The 23,502-nt window shown below is 42.6% G+C and overlaps 1 protein-coding gene across 4 annotated transcripts in view; it reads left to right on the top strand.

The window, feature by feature from the left end:
• KCNJ5 (potassium inwardly rectifying channel subfamily J member 5) overlaps positions 1–8,204 on the top strand; it is a 291,234-nt gene extending 283,030 nt beyond the window's left edge. For all 4 annotated transcript variants that reach the window (XM_069224500.1, XM_069224499.1, XM_069224501.1 and 1 more), the window contains exon 3: positions 5,877–8,204. In XM_069224500.1, the coding sequence (XP_069080601.1) occupies positions 5,877–6,199 (323 nt within the window). In that variant the 3' untranslated portion in view covers positions 6,200–8,204. The remainder of the gene's footprint in view (positions 1–5,876) is intronic.
• Positions 8,205–23,502: the final 15,298 nt, after the last annotated feature.

Here is a 23,502-nt window from a genome sequence, read left to right as displayed (position 1 = left end):
AATGGCATCAACAAAGGTTTCGCGGGGATAAAATCACAATCTTCCCAGCTTTCAGGAACAGGCAGACTTGAATCAGAAAACCACATTTTTCAACACAATTTTGGAATTTTACCGGGAGATACCCCATTTTTACAATTTTTTGTGCTTTCAGCCTCCTTCCAGTTAGTGACAGAAATAAGTGGGAAGCCAATGCTGAATCCTGGACAGCTAAACACTTCTGAAAAGTAGACAAATTTCTTAATTCAGCAAGGGGTCAAAATACTTTTTCCTCACATTTCCGTGATGGAAAGTTCTGGAATCTGAGGGGAGCCACAGACTTCCTTCTACCCAGCATTCCCCCAGGTCTCCCGATAAGAATGGTACCTCCCTTGTGTGGGTAGGCCTAGTGCTGGCGACAGGAAATGCCCCAAAACACAACGTGGAGAACATCACATTTTCCAAAGGAAAACTGACCTATTTTTTTAAAAGTGCCTAGCTGTGGATTTTGGTTTCTAGCTCAGCCGACACCTAGGGAAACCTAGCAAACCTATACATTTTGAGAACAAGACACCTACGGGAATTCAGAATGGAGTGACTTGTGGGGCTGTCACCAGGTTCTGTTTCCCAGAATCCTTTGTAAACCTCAAAATTTGGCCTAAAAAACACTTTTTCCTCACATTTCGGTGATGGAAAGTTTTGGAATCTGAGAGGAGCCACAAACTTCCTTCGACCCAGCATTTCCCTAGGTCTCCCGATAAAAATGGTACCTCACTTGTGTGGGTAGACCGAGTGCCTCTGACAGGAAATGCCCCAAAACTGAACATGGACACCTTACATTTTCCCAAAGAAAACTGACCTGTTTTTTGCAAAGTGCCTAGCTGTGGATTTTGGCCTCTAGCTCATCCGGCATCTACAAAAAACTAGCACACCTGGACACTTCTGAAAAGTAGACACCTAGGGGAACTCAGGATGGGTTGACTTGTGGGGCTCTCACCAGGTTCTGTTACCCAGATTCCTTTGAAAACCTCAAAATCTGGCAAAAAAACACCTTATCTTCACATTTCGGTGATGAAATGTTCTGGAATCTGAGGGGAGCAACAAACTTCCTTCTACCCAGCATCCCCCCACTTGTCTCCCAATACAAATGGTACCTCACTTGTGTGGGTAGGCCTAGTGCCTGCAAAAGGAAATGCCTCAAAAGAAAACATGGTCACATCACATTTTACCAAGCAACATGGACGTGTTTTTTGCAAAGTGCTTAGCTGTGGATTTTGGCCTCTAACTCAGCTGGCACCTAGGGAAACCTTGCAAACCTATACATCTTTGAAAACTAGACACCTAGGAGAATCCAGGATGAGGCTCTCACCAGGTTCTATTATCCAGAATCCTTTTCAAACCTCAAAAACTGCTCAAAAAACACTTTTTCCTCACATTGCGGGGATGGAAAGTTCTGTAATCTAAAGGGAGCCACAAACTTCCTTCCACCCGGCGTTCCCCCAGGTCTCCTGATGGTAATGGTACCTCACTTGCATGCGTAGGCCTAGTGCCCACAACAGGAAATACCCCAAAACACAACGTGGACACATCACATTTTCCCAAACAAAACGGACATGTTTCTTGCAAAGTGCCTAGCTGTAGATTTCGGCCTGTAGTTCAGCCGGCACCCAGGGAAATCTAACAAATCTATACATTTTTTTAAACTAGACAGCTAGAGGAATCCAAAATGGGGTGACTCATGGGGCTGTCACCAGCTTTTGTTACCCAGAATGCTTCACAAACCTCCAAATTAGCCCAAAAAAACACTTTTTCCTCATATTTCAGTTATGGAAAGTTCTGGAATCTGAGGGCAGCCACAAAGCTCCTTCTACCCAGTGTTCCCCCAGGTCTCCCAATAAAAATGGTACCTCACTTGTGTGGGTTGGCCTACTGCATGCAACAGGAAATGCCCCAAAACACAACATGGACACATCACATTTTCCCAAAGAAAACAGACATATTTTTTGCAAAGTGCCTAGCTGAGGATTTTGGCCTCTAAATCTGCTGGTAGCTAGGGAAACTCAGCAAACGTATAGATTTTTTGAAAACTGGACACCTGGGGGAATCTAGGATGGGGTGACTTGTGGGGCTCTCATCAGGTTCTATTAACCAGAATCCTTTGCAAACCTCAAAATTTGGCCCAAAAAACACTTTTTCCTCATATTTCGGTGATGGAAAGTTCTGGAATCTGAGGGGAGCCACAAACGTCCTTCTACCAAGAGTTCCCCCAGTTCTCCCGATAAGGGAAGGGTCCAAAACACAACATGGACACAACAAAATTATGTTGAACAAAACTACCTGTTTTTGAAAGCGGGGGCTCCTGCTTTTTTGGTCCAGGGCTTGACAGCTTTGTAGACAAACCTATCAAACCCAGACATTACTGGAAAGTAGATTCCCGGTGGAGCCCAGGGAGGTGTGGCTTGCATGGATCCCCTAAAGTTTTCTTACCCAGAATCCCTTGCAAACCTCAAATTTAGCTAAGAAAAATCACATTTTCCTCAATTCTCTTTGTAGGATCACTGTGCCGGCACAAATTTCCTGCCACCCAATGTTCCCCTTGGTCTGCCGATAAAAGCAATACCTCACTTGTGTGGGTGGCCCATGTGCCTGCAAAAGGGAAGGGGCAAAAATGTGTGGAGATTGAGGGGATAGCACAGCGAGTTCAGAAGCACAGTTTTTTTATACATTTTTAAACTGGTTCTGCTTTGAGGACCTACATAAGTGAGGTATCATCTCATTTTGGAGGCTGAGGGGAACGCGGGGTAGTAGGAAATTTGTGCCAGTGCGGTGATCCTACAAAGGAAAGTGAGAAAAATGTGCTTTTTTAAGAAAAAATTGAGGTTTGCAGAGGAGTCTGGGTAAGAAAATGTTGGGGGATGCACGCAAGCCACACCTTCCTGGACTCCACCGGGTGTCTAGTTTTCAAAAATGTCTGGGGTTGGTAGGTTTCCCTAGATCACCACCACACCTGGGACCGAATACGCTGCAGAAACAGGTGGTTCTGTAATAGATCATTTTGATGTGTCCACATCCTTCTGTGATGTTCCAAACATTCAAATAATGAAAAGAAATGCCCTTAGGTTATGACAAAAGCACCCCTTACCCACAAACCTAGTTGGTGGCATGCTTCATCATCGGGGTCGCACTGAGACACGTAGTATGTCACAGGTGTGCCTCGATGCCTGATTACAGCAGAGCGGGTTTTTTAATTTTTAATTTTACCACACTTACTGATTGGATTTAGTTGGAGGGTGAGTGACAGTTCAATAGATCAAAATGTATTAACAAGAGATTTCACAAAAATGAAATGCACTGTTAATAACTGAAAGGCCAAAAAACGGAACCAATGACACAGTTTGTGAGCTTTAAAGCCACGCGAAGGCACCAACTGCTTTACAGTCCATTCACACACCTTTCATACCTGACATGCACAAGACCATTAATGCCGCCAGCCCCGGGCCCAGCACATTACAACACTTGCATCAACAGACAACACCATTCAAGGGCCCATCACTTTCATACGCCCACATGCCTGACACAGCAATCACACCAGCTGACGGAGTCTGTGAACTGGCATGGGGCTAGCAGTGTCACTATTTGCACTGCCAGACAAGCACTAATTATAAGTAAGTTCAAAACTACAAATACAAAAGCTCTAACTAAATACATGACAGTAATGCCTACTGTGAAACTGAACAAAAAATATACAGCAATATAGAACAGGCAGTTCACCCTCACAGTAGTTCCCAATAATTATTTTGGGGGTGGTAACTCCTGAAACAGCCGGCCACACACAGTCCAGGCTTAGAAGGACAATTGGGGCAGCACATATGAGTCTCCCTCCAGGTACCTTTTCGGGCACAGACTACATTTCTTAGTGGGAACGTTTTTTTTGGGAGTGGGAGGAATCTGCTCAGGATGGTGGCAATCTTTCAATCTAGCCACATCCTCCACCACTGCTACTCTAGGAACTCTTGCCTGTCCCACCACAACAAGGCTCTCTATCACTGACACCTGAAATTTGACAAATTTCATCCTTGACTCAGGGGAACAATCCTTGAACACAATAAAAGCATTAAAAGTTGCTAAATGGAACAAATGTGTAGCCAACTTTTTATACCAAACGGAAGACTTATGCATAGCAGTGTAAGGTTCCAACCTCTGGTCTACTCTATCGACACCACCCATGTGCTTATTGTAGTCCAAAATGCACACAGGTTTGCGCACTTCGGCAACCTGACCCCAAACAGTCAAAGGGGAAGTATGCTCATCATGGATGGTAGTCAGCATGTATTCATCTCTCCTGTCTGCAAATTTCAGAGCTAGCAGCTCATCATTACGCAAGGCACCACCAAGTTTGTAACTTTCAGAAATGTTCTCAGCAAATATGAGCTGTCATCTTCCTCCGGTTACAGGGTTCTGCCAATATATTACGCTTTCTCATATTCTGCTACTTACAGTTCCTTTCACACGATCCACAATAAACTAAACTAATATTCTTTCACGTGAGTACAGTAGTCTCCTGCTCCCTTCGACAGCTAGAACAAATAGTGTTACAGTATTGCATCTGAAACATGTCTTTTCTCCTGGAATACAATAGAACATTCAACATTACAATTGCTGCCTAGAGAAAGAGTTCAAGTCAAAGGGGACAGAATAAACATTTAAAATTTTACTGACTGCTTGCAAAATGACTTTTAAGGCCTAGTCAATTTAAGAAACCTAAATGCACAATAATACAACTAGTACATTAATAAAACCTATTGCTCATATTAAATTCAAATCAAATGGGCAAAGCAAATTATTTATCTAAAACACCATTCATGTTATGTTAAAGCAGTTTTAAATGTATTTATTTTTCACACGCATAATGAAATCCATTTATTTTAATGTAAGTTTGTTTAATTCATATTCAATTAATAGTCATTATACATTTTATTTTGAGGTTAATATTAATTAATAATTCACTCAAAATATGAATGCATGTCTTCATGTTAAACGGTATGTCAAAAATACGACTGGTAGGCACAAATGTCCATCACATTTTTAAAAGTGTACATTTTCATTTCTATGTTAATTCTCTCCACTAGGCTTTTAAAACTGCAGGTTTATTAGCTGCCATATGCTACTTCCATGCCACTAATTTATTTATAAAACGTGATCTCTCTTAATCATATTAGCCGGGGGCATATTTACAAGAGGTTTGTGTTGTGTTTGCACCCCGCAATGTGATACATGCACAAAGCAAACCTCTAAGACAGATTTATGAAGCCACGCAAAGCCACTTTGCGAAGCTCTGAGCGGCCTCATAAATCTGGAGTAGAAAAATGCAGCTCAAATCACTGTGTGCTCTACTCTGCCCTAGGTAGGCATTCCATGGGCGTTTGTCGGGTGTTCTCACGCCGCTCCAATGGATTTTGACACATTCACAGATTTACAAGGACTTGTAAACCTAGAAATGTGCCAAGATCTTATGCCTTCCCTGGAGAGGCATAACAAGGAGAAATTATTTTACTTCTGGTTACTTCCTCTTTCTATGTGTGCTGAATTCTGCAGAAGATATGCCATATTTTCAGGGAACCTCCAACTATGTAAATTATTCCTATTTAGATTGACTCAGATTAATTGTATGTGAAATTCTGAAACTCATGACCATGTCTTTTTTTTTTTATTTGTGCTTGCATTAGTTTGTGAAAAAATTAAATAACTGTGGTTGTAATTCAACTAAGAAAGGTACCACTGCCTTAATATAAGAGGATACATGCATTTCAATAAATATGCATACACATATGTTTTGTTACATACACTGTATTTGTAATAATGTTTTAATTTACAATATGTTATTTTTGTGTATCTTTTAGGTATGACTTGCCAGGCCCGCTGTTCCTATATGGATAAAGAGGTATTATGGGGGCATCGCTTCACTCCAGTCCTTACTTTGGAGAAAGATTTTTATGAGGTGGACTACAACAGCTTCCATGACACCTATGAAACCAATACACCCATGTGCAGTGCCAAAGGACTAGCGGAGTCGTTCCAGGAGGGACAACTAGTTGGACCACTCCATAATGCCTCCCCACTATGTGGAAATGCAGAAACAGTGAATGAAGTCACAGAGGGTGTCGAAGAGTGGAATGGAATGAACGGGAGAGTCAGAGATCTCAGTGCAGAGCCATCAACATAATTCATAGGGCATATCAATGACACTCAGACCCTGACATGATTCTCTTACACTTTATCTGAATGGAAATAAAGTTTGAGTAAAGTGGGAATAGGTTATTGGGAAAACTGTAGATTGAAAAGTTTGGTGTAACCAGACTATCAGGCTTGACCCAGCAGGAAAGATTCACTAAATGAGTATGTAATCCTATGAGTTTTCTCAACAGACTCAATTGCCAGTGAGCAAATTCAAGACTTGGCCTGCTTGTAACATCCTAGTTCTGTCCCTTCTGGCCAGGATAGTGCTCTAATTTTACCTCTGCCTTGGTTGGTAACACCTTAGGATCACTTCAACCAATCCTATCTATAAAGGGTGGAATACCAGAATTGCATAACAATATTGTTGGACATAAATACTGTGTTCTAAACATTGTCCACAAAATATTGCCCATTGAAGTTAATGAAAGATAATCCATATGCAGTGAGAAAATATTTTTGTGTACAATACTTAGAACCAAACATTTTCATATGATACAATTTCAAAGAGCAATATTCTGAGATACAACCTCTGGCAGCTTTCAGTTTGTATCCAAATGTAGTTGAAAGGGCTTATTTTCAGAAAAAGATTAGGTCTTTTATTATGCGGTTCGCCTCCAATTCAGGATACTGTCTGCTATCACTGTGCAGTTAGACAATCTCATTTAACATAGTTCTCCTTTTGGTTGAATGCCTCTTCCGACCCCAGCACAGTGAATCGTTCTCTTCTCTTCTCATGTCTAAACCTTCAGCCTCATAATACTGTCAGTTCCTTAGCCTGAATGTTGCAGATTAGTCCCAATTATCAGATGATTATTGGTGCCCGACCTGAGTCATCTGATCTGACGCTATTCGCAGAATCATGATGAAATACAAACAAGCCAGTGGTATCATATTTCTGTGTCTGACCCAAGTAGTAGGTTCTAACTTCCAGCACATTTCCAGATGGTGATATCCTGAATCATGTTTTTTGCGTGAACAAAATTATGACATACTTTTCTATAGCTTGTTATATCATTTTCATCAGCATCTCATGCAACTGTGAACATCACACCGGTTCACAAATACTGTGCTTATGTATCAGAATTCTCCTAGATTCTCAAATGAAATATAACATAGGAAATGGCTAACAATGGACCACTGAGGACTGGAATAACAATATATAAATCTATTTTTCCATATTTATGTACAGCATAAATAAAGCAGAGCAGGAGCTTACACTCAGGTGTTCGAAATCAACATTTCCCCATACCATCTTCTTACACCATCGCTTACGTTTTCTATTACTCTACTCCGAACCCAAAAACATACCATAACCTGAATTTAACCCTATTATCTAATCCTTCCCTAAGCCTAACTCAAACCCTAACCATGACCTTATCCACTACACCTTCTTTTACATCATCCCGTACTTTTATCCTAGCCCAAACCATGTAGATAACCTAATCATAACCCAATCCTGTTTTCTTCAGTTCAAACCCTTTCCCTATTCCACATACATTTCAAGCATTGCCCATCACACCATATTTTATTTACTCTTGATTCTAATCCCTGAATATTACCTAACCTTAACCTTGAACTTCTTCTTGACCTCTTCCTTTACACGAACAGAAACCGTTCATTATTTTTTCGACTTTGTAAATTATGCTTTTTTGTAGGTACATTTCCACTTTTCTACTTACCTGTCTGTACATTTTAGTCGTTTTTATTTGCAATTCTAATTTGTAACTGTAAACTGCGTTGATGGTTTGTGGATAACCTAGAGGTCACAGATTGGAGCCCCAGCATATCTAACCTCTATTTTACACTTTTCACAGTACTACGTTGTGCCTCATTGAGCTGGACAACTGCACCACTTTTTACGTATCAAACGACAAAGCAATATGTAACGATTATTTATATAACTGAACAATATATATAATTTCTCACCAACTCAATCTAGTTATTTATGAACTCTTCCAGTTAATTGTAATAAAATGGGTTCACACGGGGAATGTTCTTATGAAATGTATACTATCCAAGATTGAACCCATCATGTTGATTAAATCAGATGATTCATTCACACTCCCCAACAGGTAGGGCATTTACCTGTTACAGTGCAATTTTAGATATTTTAGACACTTGGACAGACCAATCAGACTTCTACACACATGTTGTTTTTGCATGTGGCAATCATTACAGATGTTGGTACAAAATTGCACCAGTGACAACTGAGCTATCTTAAACTTTCATGCTCAGATGGGCTTTGTGTCGCAAGACACCAGAGCAAATCACAGGAAAGGGGCAGGAGTGCGCCATATTTATCCAATATGGCACATTCCTGTACTTTTCCCTTGCCCGGTGCCCTTTTGGCTGCCTAGCATCAACGCAGGCACCGTTACAGCATGGTGCAAGGGTGCCTGCAGGATTGTTTTTGTGCAGGAAGGGACATTTAACTGCACAAAAGCAATCCTGAGAGGCCTTTTTCTCTTTCTATGTGTGCTACAGAATATTTCTATATGTCATGCAGAATCCAGCACACCCAGAAAAGAAAAAACTAGAAGAAATAAAGATATTTCTCCTCTTTGCACTTCACCTGGTGAGGCTTAGGATTTTGGTGCTTTCCTACATTTACCAGGGTTGTTAAATCCAGGAATGTTTAAAAAACCATGGGAGTTGCATAGGAACACCCACACAACGTCAATGGAACGCCTCCCTAGCTCAGAGTAAGGCAACGCAGTGATTTTCCCTACCTTGCCTTACTCCATATTTTTTAAGCCTATCAAAGTCACGCAAAGTGATTTGCGTGGCTTAAAAAATATGACTTAGTGGTTTGCGCCACGCATGTACTATGTTGCTTGGTGCAAGCATGTTGCAAACCCCTCTTAAAGACACCCCTCAGTTCAAAACTGCAAGAGTTCAGGCTCTGCAATCTATTGATGCAAAATCGCACTGGCATGTGCAATCTGTTTAATATGGCCACTGATGTGTATGTTTGATGAGCTTTTTTCCACAAACTTAATTTGATTGTAGCAAACAATCATTCATTGTAACTACCAAAAAGCGTACTCCTCACATGAATGATCATCCCTAGTTCTTCATACCCTTTTTGTGAAAGATTCCAGCCTGTTGGTAAACCTATCAAATGTTCTTTTTTACCCTGTCTTCCTGTGCTCACTCATACATTCATACAATAGCATGCTCTCATCTTCACCTGTTACCTGGGCCTCCCTGCAGATTCACAAATACCATTGAATGCTGAAATTCTAACCAACCAGATCAAGAGTGCAGGTCTACGGATAAAGATCACAATTTTAATTGTTAGGTCTAGCCTACCAGTGCGAGTTCTCTGGATATTGCAAAACACATATTATGGGCTTACCAAGGACATACAGAGACTTGCATTCCACCTATTGCTTACCAATGGTTGACTTTACTGTCACTCTCATTTGCCTGCCTCTGATGTGTGTCCCAGCTTGTCAATCTTGTGTTTGTTCCTCCCATGAAATATAGGGCCTGATTCCGAGTGAGGCGGGCGGCAGTAGCCGCCCGCCTCGCGGGAACCGCCATATGGCCGCTCCGCGGTCGAAAGACCGCGGAGGCCATTCAGGCTTTCCCGCTGGGCTGGCGGGCGACCGCCAGAAGGCCGCCCGCCAGCCCAGCGGGAAACCCCTCCCCACGAGGAAGCCGGCTCCGAATGGAGCCGGCGGAGTAGGTATGTGCGATGGGTGCAGTTTGCACCCGTCGCGTATTTCAGTGTCTGCATTTCAGACACTGAAATACACAGTGGGGCCCTCTTACGGGGGCCCCTGCAATGCCCATGCCATTGGCATGGGCACTGCAGGGGCCCCCTGGGGCCCCGCGGCACCCCCTACCGCCATCCTGTTCCTGGCGGGAGACCCGCCAGGAACAGGATGGCGGTAGGGGGTGTCAGAATCCCGCGCTCCGCCGCCATGGAGGATTCTCCCGAGCAGCGGAAAGTCGGCGGGAGACCGCTGACTTTCCGTCTCTGACCACGGCTGAACCGCCGCGGTCAGAATGCTCGACGGAGCACCGCCAGCCTGTTGGCGGTGCTCCCGTGGTCGGTGACCCTGGCGGTCACCGACCGCCAGGGTCAGAATGACCCCCATAGTCTCTTTGCCATCTTTTTGACTGGTTGGCTTTTATGTTTCCACTGTGTGATTTTTGGAAAGTCTTTTATTCTTTTTCTTTATACACCACATGAGGGTGCATAGGTTTTCCAGTGGTATGCACTGTATGTTTTACTCTTCTCCTCTGTGTTACTGTCTCTTGTCTGTGTTTCTCTTCTACAGCTCTCATTTGTGTTGCACTGACTCGCCTTTGTGTGCTTACTCTCTGTTCGCATTGCTCTCATTAGTTTGTGGTGCTTCTCTACTGTCTGCTGTGATGCATCTCCCCCATTCCATCATGTTGCTTCTTCCCCGCCCCTTCCCATAACCTGCTCTAAGAATCCACTCACCCTTGCACATTTTTTAAGCTTTTGTGCTGTGCATTTCAACACAACATTGTTGCAAATCCTTGTTTTTCTTTCACCTTCAAAATGATGTGACTGTCACATTATCACACTGTCTTTATAATATCCATGATGCATGGCAGCCGTAATGCTGTACAGCATGGCTGTAAAAACATTGACAAAGCCAATAGGTCTAACAGGCCATACCTATTATCTTTGCCAATGCTGGTCTCAATTCAAATATTATCAAAGGAATAGAAAAATAAAAAAAACACCTTTCACATTCGAAACAATGCATTTAACTCTTTCTACAAAAGATTACAAAAGTGAGATATGTTACAAGTAGTTAGTGATCCTTAATAACATCATTAATTTGAGCCACAGGTTTTTGATTCTGGTCTCTTCAAACAAGTTGAAATGTAAGATTTGTTGTTAAAAATATATTTTTATGTTTTCGCTGCAATACCTGTCATGGGGTCATATGATCTGTCAACAGATGTCTGAATTTATGGATTGTTGTAAGAAAGTGGGTTGTTGGTTGACTAGGGTTTGAATCCTGAACAAGCTGCAACCACAATCCTTGTCAGACTAAGGCATAAGCAAACACCAAATTAACCTTGGCTCAACCCCCTGGTAGCTTGGCACAGAGCAGTCAGGCTTAACTTATAGGTATTATGTAAAGTATTTGTGCAGCACTTGACACAGTGAAAATATGCCCCAGAAGGAGCCCACAACAATAGAGAAAATGTGATAAATAAAACAAGACCAGAATGACAAAAATCCAATGAGTAGAACCAAAGATACTGACTTTTAAAGCTTTCGGTAAAAATAGCAGCAAAAGGAGTAAAGTGTCAACTGTGGTTATCTGGTTGGGCCAGACTGGGGCAAAGTCACAAGTTCATGCTGACCACGATAGACGGCAGCCCAGCTACAGGGACCCGGTTAGGCCTGCTGAAGAAGATGCCTTTAATCCTGATCTCCAGAGCCTTGCATACATCCATGTCAAGATACGTTGCTCAGCTGAGGCAATGCATCGGTTCCAAAATGTGGAGAGGCTGCAGTGTGAAATCCTGTCACGTTGAGAATCCTGTTGACAGGGCTTGCAATACAAGGTCCGGTGTCAGGCATGCGACGGGCAGTCGGTCAATGCATTAGTTCTGAAGAGCTTCAAGGCTACAATGCGGAGTCTGGCATCATCATCAATGCTGCTGTCAATGAGCCTACTCTAGGCTGGCGGTGCTTCATTTTGTATTCCGACCGCGGCTGTGAAGTCGCGGTCACCCAGCCGGGTCCGGCGGTTTTCCGCCGGATTTCCCCCGGCTGGGGGAATCCTCCATGGCGGCGCTGCCTGCAGCCAGAAACAGGATGGCAGGAACGGGTGTCGTGAGGCCCCTGGGGGCCCCTGCACTGCCCATGCCACTGTCATGGGCAGTGCAGGGGCCCCCTAACAGGGCCCCAGCAGGATTTTCACTGTCTGCTTTGCAGACATTGAAAATCGCAACGGGTGCAACTGCACCCGTCGCACCCCTGCAACACCGCCGGCTCCAGTTGGAGCCGGCTTCTATGTTGCAGGGCCTTTCCCGCTGGGCCGGCGGGCGCCCTTTTGGCGGTTGCCCGCCGGCCCAGCGGGAAAGTCAAAATGGGCCCCGCGGTCTTTCGACGGGGGTAGTTTGGCGGGCGGCAACCGCCGCCCGCCAAACTCAGAATGACCCCCTTACTCCTTAAAAGCACATGTCCTACTTTTTACATACATTGCACTCTGCCCTCTGGGCTGTCCAGGGCCTACCTTACAGGGTACCTCACATGTATTAAAAAGGAAAGTCTGGGCCTGGCAAAACGTTTATTTTGCCAGGTCAAAATGGTAGGTTAAACTGTACGTACAGGCTCTGCAATGACAGGCCTGAGACATGTTTAAAGGGCTACTTGGGTGGGTGGCACAATCAGTGTTGGAGGTCTACTAGTAGTGTTTCATTTACAGGCTCCGGGCACATGTAGTGCACTTTTCTAGGGACTTATAGGTAAATTAAATATGCCAATTGGGGCTAAGCCAATATTACAATTTTTAGAGGAGTGGGTAAACTCACCTTAGCACTGATTAGCAGTGTTTAACTACACCAGTTCCTAATACCAGCAAAAACGAGATCAGAATAGGTAGAGAAGGAATGCAAAATGTTGGGGGGAAGACCACCTTAAGACTGACAGGTCTAATTATTGCAATATGAAACAGCCTGTGGTCTGTTTCTGGAAACCGTTGGAATAGAATGTATCATGTTGAAAACAATACCACATATTGAAGAATGTGTGTTTTATGTCACCCACATTATTTGGATAAATAAGCGAGAGAAGTTTCCAAGTATCAGGAAAACTAAATACCCATCCAAATGGCCAAAACTGGTTAAGCATTAAATTGACTATGAGAGAAAACTCCAAAATAATGAAGTTTACAAAGAAGAAGGAAAATGTGATAAAACAATGGTTTACATTGGAATGTCTCTCAAGCTCACTACTTTATTTGTTTCCAAGACAAAATGCAAGTCTTTCTTCGTGAAAGTTTTAAAGATCTAAAAACACATGATTTACATATGTGTCAAAGCTGACTGCTTATCCCATGTCATTGGGGTCATCTCCCACCACTCTTATTTTGATTTATTCAGCATTACTAACAATGTGCATTCACAGTCTGTGAAATGTGCAACCATTAGTGCCAAAATGAACATTTATTTTGGCTACAATGTCAAGAAGGGGAGACGTTAACCCTCCTGACCCGGTGTGTTAAGAGATATGACTAATGTAATTTGCTATATTCTCATAGTAATTTAAAGGTTGTAAGTGATTGATACAGGGGAAAGAGGCAATGGCTCAAATTTATCAAAGGACTGTGTTGTCTTTGTCAGATTTACCAAGCCATGCAAGGCCACCCTGTGTTTCCCTATGTGGCTAGGTAAATCTGGAGTAACGCAAGGCAGCGCAATTTGCTGCCTTGCGTTACTCTACACTGGGAAGGCATTACCTGGGTGGGAAGTGGGTCTTCCCACACATCTTTCCATGTATTTTGCCATGTTGTCAGATTTACCGAGACAGGTAAGCCTGGGAATGTGTCAAATTGCTACTCTTTACCAACATTTCTTCACGTTTTGCCTCTTTCCTGCATTCTGCAGCACAGTTAGAAAGAGAAAACACCTCTAAGGATTGTTTTTGTGCTGAAAGGTGTCCCTTCCTGCAAACCAAATCCAGCCTACAATGCAGGGACCCTTGCAACATGGCACAAGGGTGCCTGTGTTGGCTCTGGGCAGCACACAGTGCAGCAGCTCAGATAGAGAGCACAAATGCACCATATGACGCATCTTCCCTTGTATTTTGCTACATTGTCAGAATGTGTCAAATTGCTACTCTTTCCCATTAGAGGGGCAACAAGGAGAAATATCTTTATTTCTCCTCGTTTTGACCTCTTTCCTGTATTCTGCAGCATACTTAGAAAGAGGAAAACACCTCTAAGGATTGTTTTTGTGCTGAAAGCTGTCCCTCTCTGCAACAAAAATTCTGCCATGCAATGCAGGACCCTTGCAACATAGTACAAGGGTGCCCGTGTTGGCTCTAGGCAGTACACAGTGCACCAACTCAGATAGAGAGCACGAATCTGCCATATGACAGTAAATGGGGTGAATTCCTGCTCTCTTCATTTTACAAAGCGCAGCAAGTTGTCTTACTGGTTGCACTGCATCAAATAATGATAAATCTGGCCCTATGTTTATGTCATTTGAAGTAACTAGCTCAGAAATGGCCCTTCTCCTCATTAAGTCCTCTCCCTTTTGGCTCAAAAGCATATTTTCAGGGCAGGCACTTAACCATGTTTAGGTCCTTCATCTGAGGGCATCAGCCAATGTTTACTTCCTGATATGAGGCTATTCAGAAACCATGGAATACAGTATGGAACAGGCCCTCACTGCAGTTCTCACAACATATGATTAGTGTATAATAGGAACAGTTTCAGATGGTGGCGATTGGGACTGAGCATTCATTTGCAAAAAGAACATATCACTTGGAGTCAGTCTACAACATTTGGTTCCACTGATGGACAAGAATTTGCATTTTTTATGGGCTTTGCGGTCAGCGATGGTGGTGTCAACTAACTGGCTCCGTATGAGTTCACTGAACGTTGCGACTACCATCCCTCGCCTAAGCATTTCTTTTTGACAATAGAAGCAACCGAACGATAGTATGTCACCATGGAAACCAGTCACATGAAGAATGGAGACCTTCAAAGGACAATGCTTGTGTTTTTCTCCATATAATATAATGTCTGGGAGTGAGCTGTTACAAAACAAGTCATTGTCCCTTAGCTTTTATGAAAAAGATCTGAAATCTGATCTCACGGTCACATATATTACCAGGCTCTTTATAAAGCTGGAATGTGGGGATCTTTAAAAGGCCAAGACAGTCGAATTCACAACTTAAGTCCTATTGGGAACACAAAGGGTATATTGTGACTGGAACAAAAGCAACAAGTTCTGAAGGAATCAAGATCTGGGGAACTTCAGTTAAAAGTGGGTGCCCGGTTTGCTATTTACTAGGCCTTCTGCTAGCACTAGCGTGCTGTAAAGTGACGAAAGGCTGTGCAGTGCTGCGCATGCTATCTACTATCCAGGGCAAAAACGGTTTTGCCCTGGAAGGGTGATCTTTACATCAAGGGGGCATTTATGAGGGCAGATCAGTGCACATAATCCTAGGTTTTGATGCAAAGACTGCTCTACTAAGATGGTAAGACCATGCTTTGTATCAAAACTAAAGCCTACTAATGCAGGTGTAAATAAGGGAAATTGCATTCATATCTTCAAAAGCAACACATTGCATGTTTGTTGCAGTGCATAGCCCACATCTAATGCATCTGACCCTTCTGCTGTTGACTATGCATAGAAATTTGTCCTGGAAGGATGCACTTACAGTACACAGCTCAAGAGATCACAATCGCCTTTGCACTATTGTGTGAGGACATCTGTAGTGCATGGCAGCCTGTTTGTGTGCAAACTCAAGGAATGATACCAGCATCCCAATCCTAGACGTTATGACTCTGCATTGTGTTTTCCACATTGTCTAACGCACAGTAGCTGCAGAGGAAGTATCTTTTATTAAATATAAGTATAATGGATAAATGCTTCAGGCTTATCACCGTTTTCAGGTGTGCTTACCATTGGTCTGGTGCCTTTTGGTCTGATACCATACGATCTAATGACTCTATCACCCCTCATTCTAATACCGTGAAATGCAGTCAAAGTACCACTTCAGCTAGGTTTACTGCTGGCTCCAGAACCTGTAGACCCGATGCTTTAAGCTACAAAGAAACACTTTTTATCCAAGTTTAATTATTGCTCTAGAACCTTTTGCCTTTGCTAGATGCTGTGAGCTGCATGTAGATCCCATTTTAGCTATACTTACAATTTGTTCTAGAACTCCTTTATTTAATGCTTTGATATGCAGATGGGACAAAACTTCCATCCATTTTTAACAGTAATCCTTTGCGCTAAGGCACAATTTACAACATTGTTAATGGCTCTTGAAGAGCCATTCGCTTGACTACAGTTAGTTACAAATAAATTGAAAGTTTCAGTTATATTCAGTGATTTCTCAAGAGTGCTTTTGTCCAATGCTGTAGGGTGCAGACAAGCCACAGTTGTGACCTATGATTAGCTATTCCTCTAGAACTCCTGAGTCACAATGAGGTGAAGACCAGACACTGTAGTCACAGGTACTCGCTCAAACATGGGGGTAGAGAGAGACTGTCATAGTATCAAGTATAGTATAGGGTTGTCCTTCCTAAACTATTTACACATGTTTCAAACCCTTTCTGTCCTAATGAACTGTGAGAGGGGCAACGTTTTCCATTGTCCCCAGCACTGATTATCAATCATTCGTCCTTTACTGCTAAAAGGAAGCAACCCATCACTCACAATAGATGACATTTCATCGTAGGTTCAGTCCTATGGGCCTTAAATTGGCTCTTTAGTTTCCTTGCTTCCCCATTGCAACTGTTTTTAGATAGCAAGTGTTTTATATGTGTATAGCTATGGTCCGAGGACCAGCCTTTTACTCGTGGTAAATCACTGTTAATGGGTGTTGGGAAATGGCCCTCTCTGAAGGGTCACCCAAAACTTTTTGCCTTTCTCATCCTTTTTTTCTGACCTCATTTGTGCTGGCTTTAGGACTCTGGGCGCTTCACCACTGTTAACCAGTGCTAAAGTGCATGTTATCTCTCCCTAAAACATTGTAAAATTGGCTCCTACCCAATTGGCATATTCAATTTGCTAGTAAAGTGCACTAGATGTGCCCAGGGCCTGTAAACTAAATACTACTAGTGGGCCTTCAGCATTGATTGTGCCACCAACCTAAGTAGCCCCGTAACCATATCGCAGGTCTGCCATTGCCAGGCCTGTGTGTGCAGTTTCCCTGATGTTTCAACTTGGCATTTAAAAGTACTTCCCCAGCCTTAAATTCCCCTTTTCTTACACATGTCACCCCTAAAGTATGTCCTAGGTATTGCATAGGGCAGGGTGCTTTGTTCGTAAAAGGCAGAACACGTACTTATAAGTTTTACATGTCCTGGTAGTGAAAATCCACCAAAGTAATTTTTCACTACTGTAAAGCCTGTTCCTCTCATAGGCTAGCATTAAGAATTCCTTTATATGCATTGAAGTTATTTAAGTGGTAATTTCTGATATAAGAGGAGTAGCCTTGTCATATTTGGTATGGTTGGAATGGTAGCGAGAATTCCTAATTAAAGTCGGAGTTGGATTTTACATTACTATTTTAGAAATTTTACTGTTAAAAAGTAGGCATTTCTCTGCCCTCACTGCCATCTGTGCCTTACAGCCAGACTCCAATCCACATCTGTTCTGTGCTGGTTGACAGCTCCCCATGAGCATTCCACCCAAACAGCCATAACCACAGGACACTCAGCTACATCTGCATTTATCTGAATACAGATGGGCTTCTCTGGGCAGGAAGGGTGGAGGGGCTCTCTCTTACACTTCAAAGGCCAATGGTCTGCCCTCACACAAAGGACTGATAACCCTCCAGAGTGTTCCTGGCAGGCAGGGCTGGTTTGAAAGGGGGATGTATGCACTTCAAAACCACTCATTGAGGGTCCTCCAACTCAAGGACATTTTAGAGTATATATGCTGGGTCTGTGACCCCAACAATTCGGATGCATCTGGACCTACAACTAGACTTGAGAGGCCCATCTGTAGTCAGGACATAAAACTGGGCTACCCCTGCTTCTTTTCAATCAAACAAGATAATGCTGTTACACATGCATTTTTCTGTTTTTAATTGTGGTTTTATGGTATTTTGTTATTTCTTCTATGGTTTGCAGTACTGCACTGGTTTTAATTAACTAAGCAGAGGAATAAATTACTTACTTACCTACTTATAACTGGACTCTGTCAGAGGGACTGCCTGGTTGCCCGAATGACTCATCTGGACTGCTTTGCTGGAAGGACTACTGGCCTGCGTGTTGCCCTCCTGCCTGCTGACCCTTGATTCTCTTGGAAGAACTCTGCCTTCCTCCTGAAGTGCTCTCCAAGGGCTTGAATTGAGCTTACCTCCTGTTCTGAGGTCTCAGTGCTAGCAAAGACTTTGCTAAAGAAAAGAAAATCCAGTGCATCGGAAAATCGATGCAACACCTGCACAATTTGATGCAACGCCTGCAGGATCGACACAGCGCCTGCTCCATGGCTGAAAAATCATTGCATCACCTGCCGGATCGATGCAATGCATGTTGCCTCTGCTCCACACATTCAGGGTTATCCAGGCATCGTCCCTGGTATCAAAATATCCCCTCATAGCAGTAAGGAACCAAGCCTGCACTCCTGAAAATCAACACATCACCTTGCAGCGTAGAACTAAACAACGCATCGCCATAGCGCTTTACTTTTCGTTGCATCTCCTCTGCGGCTCCTCTGCATCGTTATCTTTGATACATCCCAGGTACTGTGTTAAAAGGATACCACGGCTGATTCTTAAGGATTGATACTCATTTAAACCTTTTAAAAGTGATATCTTGACTTGTGCATATTGGATTTTTGGTGTTTTGGTTTTATTTTATTCAGATAAATATCTATTTTTCTAAACTGGTGTGGAGTACTTTTGTGGTGTTTTCACTGTGTGATTGTATAACGTATTGCACAAATACTTAATGCATTGTGTTCTAAGTTAAGCCTTACTTCTCTGTGCCAAGCTACCGGAGGGTGAGCACAGAATAATTTAGATTGTGTTGTGACTTACCCTGACTAAGATTGTGGTCCCTACTTAGACAAGATGAACACCTCTGCCAAATAGAGACCCAATTGCTAACAGTGGGAAACTGGGAACATTGGTAATTGCCAAAAGATTAATTTTCATGTATTTGAGATCACTGGATTGTGGGGACTCTTGTGTTTAGAAACTTTCAAAGTCTCTCAGTTAATATTTGTGGAGTTTGAGAATTCATTATGAATGTCCTACTTTTGTGAAATAGTAAAGTAAAGTAATCATGCTGGGCAGTTGTCTGCCCTGCGTTGATTTGCTTCATTGGACAGACAGACAGACAGCATGGGCCTGACATTGGTTTGAACTGTCCTTCCTGTTCCAAATTTACATAGAGGGTATCCCTAGTGCAGGAATCGTTTTTGTTTTCCATATTGTTTTTTTTTTTCAGGGCATGTGACTCAATACATAGTGGTAGGAGCTGTTTAGTGCTGAGATTGGGTGTAGGCTATTCCACGCAAATACAAGAAATAGTTCAAATATGTAAATCGGGAAAAAAGAAAGGGAAAGTAAAAAAGGAAAAGATTGTCAATGGCATAAAGTCTTAACAGTTCGATACCTAGGGAATGTTTTTATGAGCTTCCGAAACATTTCCCTGCATTCTTAATTTCATGTTTCTTTAGTCAGCCTTAAAGGTTTGTTGAACCAATTCCAATTATAACATTTCGTGAACATCTGATGAACGTAAGTTTCTTTTAGGCCAGTGGTTCCCAACCTATGGTCCGGGGACCTCTGGGGCGTCTATGAAGCCTCCTCAGGGGGCCAGTGACTTCTTAGAAAATGTAATAATGTTAACAGATTAGGTCCCCAGCCTTCAGTAATGACTCACTGGGGTGGTCCCCGAATTCCAATAATGATTTAGTGGGGGTCCCCGGGTTACAGTACTAATAAAATGGGGTCCACATAAGTCAAAATGTTGGGAACCACTGTTTTAGACTAATGGAGTTGATCCATCCCTCGCCTGAATGACCGACCTAACTCCTGTCCAGACAGCTAACCTCAGACCTTCCAGTTGGTGCTGGGAGCACGGCCACGTGTTTCTGTCAGTTTAAACCTGGGATTTAAAACACAATGCAAACTAAGACCTGCCTAAAATCGGTGTTCTCTGTCAGACCTTGTGGTGTCTCTGGGCTGTGTGGTAACAGCCCACGTAACACCGGTCAGCCCAAGTACGGGTGACTCCGACTCATTAGGAGTTGGTGGGCCCCGGATACAATGGGGTGTGCTCCACCTCTTGTTTGTATGGAAATTGTTTGCTCTCGGGTTAGAGAGCAATGATATAAATAAACGGAGGGCGTGGTCTACAGGGCAGACGCTACGGTGCGTGAACGGGACAGCAGCCCGTACGATGCACTCGAGGTTGTTTGAGAACGGCCCATAAAGACTGCGTGCTCCAAATAACCCCAGCCATGAGTGAAAGTGTGTTTATTTCCCAACGCCGAGAACAGCAGACTGAATGTGCACCAAGTAACGACAAGGAACATAACAGACCTGACACTGGATCGTAGGAATGGGCTATGTAAACAAAAACAGCGGGGTTTTTACAGTGACCATTTTGTATTCAAATCATCTGCACTGAGCTTCATTATTTGCAAGTTTCTCTAATGTTCTTTGATTGTAAACATCCTAAAAACCTCAGTGGATTTTACTGTTCTGTCGCTTCACTAGTTCCTAGTACTGCAAAGGGAGCAAGAGCTGCCAACATTGCCTCGGTTATTGGAAAGGCAAATAACATTGCATGCCGAATCGACACTTCTCCTCCAAGACTGGTGCAAGACTAAGATTAGACAAAGCGGGTTAAATGTTCATGTGATTTTATGTTGTAAGCGTGACCTTGCTTGATGGGAATTATCGTGAAACCCCAGCCTAACTGAAGGCACGCGAGGTTTCCAGCATCTGCCAGACCGAGATAGGGGGAAGTAAGATGGCATGGTATTGTGGGCAGTTGCTGACGGCAGCATGTAGAGACAAGGTTCTGATTGGCACTCCCCTGCTTTTCCCTAGTTGGTGATTCGGACAAATGAAACTTTGTAGTTATTCCTCTGTGAAAATTGGGAGAGTGAGCTAAATACACATATTTAACACTACATGAAAATGATAGCGCCTAAAGATTCATTGTATGGTGCTGTGCTATACAAAGAGCAGCACATACTCAGGCTACCAGTGAACCTACTTTGGCCTATAATTGCAGTTTTTACCACTGCCGCATAATCAGGCAAACAACCAGCCTATTTTGGCTTATATTTTCAGTTTTCAACATTGCTCCACAAGGATCCAAGCCAGATGTTTTAGGATTTATAAATGGGATAAATACAGAAATAATTAGTTTAAATGGGAGTGATTTAAGTGGCTGTGATCCTGAAAACCCTTCACGGACTGTTTCACAAACACTGAAGTCCTCTTGCGTAAAGAAAAAGAGAAGTGAAAGAGGTTTAACCCCTGTGTAAGTGATTGCACTATATACTCCAAAAAAAACACAATGATTAACACGTATTTCTAGGACATGTTGAAAGCAGATCCTTGTCAAGGAGCATGGGGGCTGTGTATTTTGTTACTGCTACCTGCCATCGACCTTCTCATATTCTAAGGAAAATTATGGGCAAATGACAAGATAACTTGCTTCAAAAGGCTGTGTAACTCAACACAAGAGCTAAACTATTGCGCACAACACTCACCTATGCAAATCAATCAAGATTCATCAGGGAGGTTCATTCTCAGCGGGAAGGCCATTTTAGGTCCTCGATTATCATGAAGATGATGCAGGAAGCACTAGACTCGGCGCTGAAAGCGGTACTGGTTGACGCTTTCCGTATCAGCCTATAATTGCACCGAGTGTCCTTTGCAAGAGAGGGGTTTATCCGGTTCTATTGCCAAATTGTTTTTTATTTTATTTTTAATAAGTCTAACAAGTACTTTCACAGCATACATGTGCACAAATATAGGATAAACAGCCACAATTTTTGCAAGTAATTCTGAAGAGAAACGAGTGAAATATTCCAGTCCTTGAGGGAATGGCAAGGCGCCAGGGGGTATTATTAAGGCATCAGATCATGTCTGTGCAAATGAGATTATTGTTTTTCTGCTATATATGTGTTTGTTTACTACTGATTACTCCTAAGCCCCTATGACCCTGGAAGGAGCTCACTCTCCTCCACCATGTCGGTATGTCCATATGGCCAGTCCGGCTGTGAATGCAGGTGTCTCTGTTTTTTGTATTCTCCCTGTCCATGGTACTGAAGGACCCGGTTGACCATGAACTAATTCATCAATCAAATTGTTTGCGCTCTTCTCCCATTTGCCTCCATGTATCATTCCAGCTACTCAAATGCTTTAGGAGTGCAATCCAACAGTTGTACAAGCCATACCTCGTATATAGAGTTCTAAATATCAAGAGCGACAACACACCTATGACAGATACAGCTGGTGAACAGCCTTCTCGTCTACTTAGGTAACTGTTTAACAAGGTGACCTACTAGCTTGGCGGATAAGTGGCGAGTACATTGGATTTAATACACACATGCAATAGACTGCAGGACGTGGTTAACTTGTGTGATAAGAATATTCATTTTCTAATCCAATTTTGTTTTATACTGCACTCTTGTTCACCCTGGACTGCAAGCATGCAAGTGAGCTACACATAATAAAAATAAAACAATGACATGTAGCCTTCTGCAGTGTTATCTGTAATTAAGAAGGGATGCTCAATGTTGATTACCCTTTCCCTGTCAAGAATGTCTTTCCTTTCTCCGTTATCGATATACTAGTGAAGCCCCGGGTTCTGAATGTTCACCCAACACTTAAACGCATGTTAGTGATTAAGGGACCGGAAATATTCTGAATAAAGTTTTTAATGAAAAATAATCTTTTCGTAATCTTATTCCTGTGTGTACTTGGTTTTGAGAAAGTGCCTGTCAATGACAACTGTCATGGATGATAAACATGTGCATTTAATACTGTGTGAGAGTAAATGTTAAAGAGCTTAGGTACACTGATAGAGCTGTTAAGTTATCTAGCTCTTCTATACTGCGGAACTGCACAGGTAACAATAATGTTGTTTTTACGTTTTTACGTAGCGGTTCTCACCAGGCATCTGGTGGTGTTAATAATGAATATTCATGTATTTTGAGTGTTGAATTTGCATAGAAAATGCATTTTAATAGAGAAAAATAATGCACACATTTGAAGTAGTGCCTACCAGAGTGGCCGCTAATGTTCACAAAGTGTACTTATTAATGGCTTCTTAATATGAAATGTTGAGCTTATGTTTGATTTATGTAATGATATGTCATATTAAGGGTTTGGCATTGTGTATTAGCTTTATTATTCGTAGGCCTTAACTTAGTGAGGTCTTGGACTAGTTGTACGGCCTCATGTCAAGCTGCATTTCTTAGGCGTTTAATAAAATGGATGTTTTGATAGTTAAATTGTGATTTTCCACAGTACTGACCAAGTGCTTGTAGCTGAAAGTCTTTCTCATGAAACTGCTTGCTAGAAGATGATGTATTTGCCAGTGAAACAAAGTTTAATGTAGTATGTGTAAG

Source organism: Pleurodeles waltl, chromosome 3_1, assembly GCF_031143425.1.
Source record: "Pleurodeles waltl isolate 20211129_DDA chromosome 3_1, aPleWal1.hap1.20221129, whole genome shotgun sequence".
NCBI classification, from domain to species: domain Eukaryota; kingdom Metazoa; phylum Chordata; class Amphibia; order Caudata; family Salamandridae; genus Pleurodeles; species Pleurodeles waltl.
Note: the sequence above shows the minus strand (reverse complement) of the source record. Positions and strands in the feature narration are given on the sequence as shown.